This window comes from Chaetura pelagica, unplaced genomic scaffold, assembly GCF_000747805.2.
Source record: "Chaetura pelagica isolate M959 unplaced genomic scaffold, ChaPel_1.0 scaffold405, whole genome shotgun sequence".
Taxonomy (NCBI): Eukaryota; Metazoa; Chordata; class Aves; order Apodiformes; family Apodidae; genus Chaetura; species Chaetura pelagica.
Genome location: NW_009953489.1, coordinates 4,283,747 through 4,290,378, shown reverse-complemented (window position 1 = coordinate 4,290,378; position 6,632 = coordinate 4,283,747). Strand labels below are relative to the sequence as shown.

General features: G+C 48.7%; 1 protein-coding gene across 1 annotated transcript in view; it reads left to right on the top strand.

The window, feature by feature from the left end:
* The first annotated feature begins 1,483 nt into the window (after nucleotides 1-1,483).
* ADAMTSL2 (ADAMTS-like 2) overlaps nucleotides 1,484-6,632 on the top strand; it is a 23,728-nt gene continuing 18,579 nt past the window's right edge. The window contains exons 1-7 of the mRNA XM_009998862.1: nucleotides 1,484-1,594; nucleotides 2,311-2,456; nucleotides 3,079-3,154; nucleotides 3,543-3,645; nucleotides 5,266-5,411; nucleotides 5,515-5,638; nucleotides 6,608-6,628. Coding sequence (XP_009997164.1) covers nucleotides 1,484-1,594; nucleotides 2,311-2,456; nucleotides 3,079-3,154; nucleotides 3,543-3,645; nucleotides 5,266-5,411; nucleotides 5,515-5,638; nucleotides 6,608-6,628 — 727 coding nt within the window. The remainder of the gene's footprint in view (nucleotides 1,595-2,310; nucleotides 2,457-3,078; nucleotides 3,155-3,542; nucleotides 3,646-5,265; nucleotides 5,412-5,514; nucleotides 5,639-6,607; nucleotides 6,629-6,632) is intronic.

Below are 6,632 nucleotides of genomic sequence, written 5' to 3'. Positions count from 1 at the left end.
CCCGGCCCCGCCGCCTCCAGGTACGGCCCTTCCCGGCCCCTCGGGGGTCTCGCCCCGCCGGACCCTTCCCCGAGCCCCGGTCTCTCCCCCCCGGCTCTGCAGCCCGACGATGCTCCGGCATCGCCCGGCTCCCTCCGGGCCCGGCTCCGCGATGCTTGTCGGCGACATCCCTCCCCCAGCCCTTTCCTTCTCCTTCTCTTTAACACACGCAGCTCTGAGCTTCTCTAGGATAAACCCGGAGCGAGCTGCGTTATTGGCTTTGAGTCAGAAGTGTCTGGAAGCCTTAATGAAAACCAAGTGTAAGGCGAGTCTCAGCCACCTGTCCCCGGGATCCCCGGCCAAGCGCTCCGGGCTCCCATTAATCAATGGATCTCTTGGAAAGCAGCTTTTGCAACCTGGACCTCTAGCCTGGGGTGATTGCAAAGCGGAGCTGGGGGCCTGGAAGCCCCTCTGGTCATTCCTCTAAGGCAGATACCGAAGCCGTGCTGGTCTTGCCGGCAATTCTGCTTTACCAAAACGGCTCCAAAAGCCCTTGCAAGAAGAAAAAGGAGCAGGCAAGAAGCTCTTTATGTTGCAGCTCTGCAGTCCTGCCCCCTCTCCCCAGGGGCAGCACCTCTGCCACCTCCCTGCTTCCCAAAGATACCGTCTAGTTGCTTTTCAAGGGAAATTAGCTTAGGGGAGAATGTTCCTTTTGCTTTTTCTTACAGACACGAGCTGCTTTGATTGCCTGGAAGCATGATTTCCTGAAACCTGCTCCTTTCTGGCTCTTGCACTGAGGTTCACAATAAAATGTATTGTGGTTTTAGCTGGGTTTTATTTAAAAAAATGCCATTCTGGGTTGTTCTCTTTCATGAGGCAGATGGAAGAAAAGATTAAAGGCTGACACTTTGGATACTTCATTTCTTCTCTTTAATTGTGGGTGGTTGCTTTTCTATAAGAACAGGCTTCTTCCCTGGGAATCAGTTGGGAATTGAAGTGGAACAAATGAAAAAGGGAAAAATAATGGCTGTTAATTGCATTTTTTTTTTGTTTATGAAGCCTTTAATCTCATCCTTCTAGGAGAGGTTCTGTAAGTGGGGCTATTTAAATGCACTGCTTTTACAGATTCTGGGACAATTCTTGTTACTCTCTGCCTCTTGTGCAACTCTTGCTTTGGCCACACTCTCTTTCAAGACAGGCCTGGAGCCTCAGCTTGCACTGGTGGTATTAGGTGCAGCCAACTGGGAACCAGTACAAAGTTGTGGTTTGGAAGATAGCAGCCGAGATGGGATGTGAATGTGTACTTTGTTCATCCTTCTGCTGATTAAATATACTTTTAGCATCAAGCCCTTGCAGTCACTGGTGCTTGGTGTCACTTAGCTGGCCAGGAGTGCTGAAGCAGACACGTGCTGTGCAAACCAGGCTGCAAAGCAGCCCCTGCTCTCCAGGGGTGGTGGGGCTGGGTGGAAATTTTGCTTAGCGTGGTGTTTGGTTGCTTTCTAGGATGAGGATACCCAAGTGGAGGTGGAGCAGCATCTCCATCAGTGCACGAGCCCAGCTGAAAGGCACCCTGGCCCTTCTCCTCGTGGGCAACGTTGCCTTTGTGGTAGCTCAAGTAAGCACGTCGTCTCGCTGGGAGGGGGTTTCTGGGCTTTAAAATGATGCAGTGTCTGGGGTGGGTAACCTCTGGGACTGGCAGGTCTGGTCTGGGCATGCATCAGCTCTCCAGGAAGGGATTGAGTGCAGACATGTGGTGGGGACACTGCTGGGGGACAGCTCCTTTGCCTTCTGAAGGATGCACGGACACACTGCTGCCTGCAGGCAGAGGAGGGTGGGAGGTAGGGGTATCAAGGACCTTCCTGAAGTGACAAACCTAGTGGCATTTGCAAAGGGAGCACATGGGCTTTTCCAGCCTACTGGCATCCACTGGCTTGTTCTCCCACTGCACAGTGGTTTTGAAAGGGTTGCCTGAAGCTTTCAGTGAAGTTTTTTGGCTGCAACCATCTTTTCATTTGCCTGAGTCAGAGAGCACCGAAAGGCTTGGTGGGTTTAGGGTTGTTTGGGAGCTTGGTTTTGCCAACTAGGGGAAACAATGAGCACTTCCTTTCCTGAGGAATCCCAAATATTGCCATTTCATTCCAATTTGTAATGAAAACACAATTGGGAAAAGGCAGGGTTTCTTGCAAGATAGAAACCTCAGAATTGACCTTGGATGGAGAAGGAAGTGCTCAATTTGCTTGGGGCAGGCTGGGTGGAGGGGTGCTCTCAGTCCACCCGTGCCATGCAGGTGCTGACTGCTCCTTCTCTCCCTCACCTGCCTGGTGCTTCCAGCAGGACCTGGTGCAGACCTCCAACAGCCTGGAGGAAGGGGCAGATGTCACTGCCTACTGGTGGGGCGAGTGGACCAAGTGGACAGCGTGCACCAGGACCTGCGGGGGAGGCATCAAGTCCCAGGAGAGACACTGCCTGAGGCAGAGGTACAGCCCCTGCCTGCTGGGAGTGGGCATCTCCAAGCCTGCTGGAGGTTGGCTTGATCCAGAAGGTCATTGCTCAGTAGATAAGCACTGGGGAAAAGGTGTTGTCTGGCAAAGGTGGTGAGGAAGGTAAATACATCCCTGAGCACGTTGCTGTGAGGATGCTGTGCCCTGGGCACCCCTGCCAGGAGGACTAGCCAAGCTATTCCCATGCTGGTCCTGATGTTTCTCCTGCAGGGATTACTGCAGAATGGCATCAGACATAGTGTAGGCCCATTCTCAAGGCTTCTGGGCACTGCAAGGAGGACACTGCAGTGCAGAGGGTTGGTTGGGGAGCTGCTGATCCTGCCTGCCTTGTGCATGGTTCTGCCCTCTCCAGCCTGTGTGGTTGCCAGAAGGCACCTTGCAAACCTTGTCCCCAGACCCTGGTCCCCATGATGCCTTCTAAGATGCTGTATTAAGAACAGTTGATGCTGCAGGTCACAAAGCCAGAGAGACCTTTGCTGTCAGCTTGTGAGACTGTGTTAGATCTCTGTGTGGTCCAGCTACATGGAGCAAGGGACAAATATATTTAACAAAGGGAAGAGGTTTCTGACCCCTGTCTAACAATCATTTCTTTATTCAGAAGAAAGTCAGTGAGTGGGCTGGCTAATAAAACTTGCACTGGAACATCCAAAAGATACCAGCTCTGCAAAGTACAAGTAAGGATATCCTTTTTCTCATTGGGAGCACTTGAAACCAAACGTGGAAAGTCATGCTTGCTGGGCCCACTTCTGGGCCTCTTGGAGAAGGGACACCATTTGTCCTGTAGCTGTCACCCTGTTGTCCCTCCCAAGCAACCAGAGTTGGTGCCCATCACCATTGCTTCGGGGCTTTGAGACTTTTGTCTGCACTGGGGGTGATAAAACCCAGTGGGTGTTCTTGCACCATCTCCTGGGAGGGTTTCCCTGGCTGTCCCTGCAGTGGGAGGAGAAGGATGTGGCTCTGGATGGGGCAGGCGATGGAAACGCTCCTTGCAGCCTGTTGAGCTGTGCCAGAAACCTTTCCTGCATTTTGTTTTCATCAGGATATTAATGTATCCCATTCTAGGAGTGCCCTGCAAACGGAAGGAGCTTTCGAGAGGAGCAGTGTTCATCATTTAACTCCCATGTGTATAATGGCAGAACGTATCAATGGAAACCTTTATATCCTGGTAACAAGACATTCTTTGTGTGTTTCATAATGCTTAGCCAAAATATTTTGATAGTGATGATGCTATAGCCCGCGGGAAGGCTCCTCCTCTGCTCCTCTAAAGTGATTTTTCAGAGACACAATCAGCTGTCTCCCAAGTTCAAAGGCATGTTTTGCAGCTGCAGGATAGGTTAAAAATAAAATAATGTGTTGGTCACAGCTCCCAAGGACCTGAGAGCTGAATGGCTGGAGGAGGATGGTGAGAGCATGGGGTGATGGCCTGTGCTGGCAGGGAGAGTCCAACTCACCCCTGCAAGTGTCCTTTGAGCTGGGGCCATTACTGGCTGTGGGGTGTTGGTGACATTTGCTCACTCCCACGCCCTTTGTGTGCTCTGTCAAATGTCACTGAGATGCCATCAGTCAGTTTGGTCACACGGGGTGAGCAGTACAGAACTGCAGAAATCACTCAAGAAGCAGACTGAGATTTTAATTTAATTTTTAGGCACCTAACTCCCATTGAAATCAAGCATGAAACAAAAATGATGGCCAGTTTGTAGACCTACTGGGAACCCAGGATCCTTCTGAGGAGAAGCCTCCTGAGCTCTGGTTCTTCAGCTTCCCAGTGGCTAAAAATAGAGATGGCATCTAATAGAGTTTTGTTATTTTAGGGGTTCGTGTACATACCTAAGAACAATTCTGCATAATGAAATTCCTGTTGCCTCCTTTGATGTGAAACAAGCCCCCATCTCACCAGCCTCCTTGGCAGGGTCAGCCTGGTAGAACTTGGCCTGTGGCAGCCTGGTTAGCTACAGCTACTTGGCTGCTTTTGCCCCTTTCCTGTGGGAAGGTGACAATTCCTTTAAACATATTTGCTCTTCAGAATGATTCACCAGAACAGTGACAGTGAATTGTTTTGTTTTTTAGCAGGCATTCACGTGGCTCCTGGGGGATTTGCAGAATAATGTTTTGGCATTGATGCTGTCTTGCTTGGGCTCACAGGCCAGTGGGTATATGACTGCTCACCAGTTGGCTGAGTTCAACACTTGGCACTGGGTTTCTGATGCAAATACGAATTTGTCCTTTGCTTCCTGTGGATATTATAAACTCTGGGATTACTGGGCCAGTGGATGCAGCCAGCCAGTTGCCTGCAGGAAACCAAAGGGCAAATTAAGTCCAAGTTGGATGAATGTTTCTGGAAAAATTATCATGTTTTAAGGTTTTTAATCTAGTCTTGTATATGAATTTATAACAGATCTGTTAATTTAGTTATGCATTCAATGTTGATGTGTGAATATGTATATGTTATTGTGTACTGGGTACATACATCACTGCTGCAAGTCCTTGCACAGAATGGTGGCTGTTCTGGCACTGGCACGTCCCTGGGCTGATGGTGGTGACAGTGCTGCTGTCACTGCCTGCATCTCTCCCTGGCTGTGCAAAGGTTTGCAGCAGTGGGTTGTCAGGCTGTCAGAAGTGCAATCTCCTGTCCAGCCCAAAACACAAGAGATGGCAACTTCTGGGCAGCTGGCTGCTGTGCTGCTGCTGCTGTTGTTTAGCTTGGCAGAGATTCGTTGACATTGGTAGGATGAAAGTTTTTGTGTTTCTGCTGTTTTGAATAAATCTTTATATCCTTTCCCCTTAGATGACTATGTTCACATTTCTAGCAAGCCCTGTGACCTCCATTGCACCACTGTGGATGGTCAGAGACAGTTAATGGTTCAGGCTCGGGATGGAACATCCTGCAAATACACTGATTTCCGAGGGGTTTGCGTGTCTGGAAAATGTGAGGTTGTTAAACATTATAGCAAAAATTTTGTTAGTAGCATTCAGAAAATTACAACGGGTGAGACATTGGCCTGACCCTCAATGTTCTACTTGTGCATTTTTTCAGCCGATTGGGTGCGATGGCATTCTCTTTTCCACCCACACCTTGGATAAATGTGGAGTTTGCCAAGGAGATGGGAGCAGCTGCACCCACGTAACCGGCAGTTACCGGAAAGGAAATTCTCATCTTGGTAAGGCCTTTGGGGACCTCTTGCTTTATCTCTTATCTGAGGGCTATCTTTAAAAATGTTTTTGATTTTTTGGTAATTTGCTTTCAGCTCTTACCCACTGCCCTGCCTCACTTTCCCCCACGTGTTCTGTGTGTGTTTATGCCACTTGTAAATCCAATCAGGGAAAATCTTTTAAAGAAAACTGGTAACCTTGTGTGGTGCTTGTCAGAAGCCTGAGGTCTCTGATGCTGAATGGTACAGAAGGGTTGTGCAAGAGTCTATCATCTGCTTTGGTCTCTTTCTCATGACCCAGTAAGACTAGAAACAAATGATTTGTAATTACAGGAAGCGAGGGATGTTTTGAAAGACCAGGATTTCCAATATTAGTGTGATATAAAGCAACAGAACCTACGTGTCCTGAATATAGCAATTTAACTCAGGAATAATAATGAATACTCTCTGAGGATTGGTTTAAGATGGAGCAAGCTGCAGGCACTTTAGTGGGCTTAGGAGGGCTTGTGCCATCACTTTCCTAGTGCTAAGGGAGTTTCTAAGTGCTAAGGGAGTTGGAGGAGAAACCAGTTGTAATCCCTTGCTGGGGTCTGAGGAAGCCTGGCGAGCACAGGGCTCCGTGCTGAACCACAGGGCAGCTTCTCTACCTGATGAAACAGTCTTTAGAGATCTCTTCTTACACCAGTTTAGATAAATGTGGTATCTGTGCACTTAAGGATTGCCTCCTTTTCCCCCTTGGCTGTGTTTTTCCACCATAAACCAGGATGCACAGTTCACACCTTTTTCTTTTCTATGATTGCTAAAATCCTGCTCACAGCCCAACAGTTATCACCCTTAGGGTTTTTAAATCCATAACTCCTTAAAAATAATGTTGGATGGGGACCAGTTGGCTAGCTTATATTGCAGTATTGACTACTGAGTGTGTCATTCAGACTATTTGTTACAAAGTTCCTTTCATTAATCTGTAGTTTCCCATAGGCTATTCCCTGGTAACACACATTCC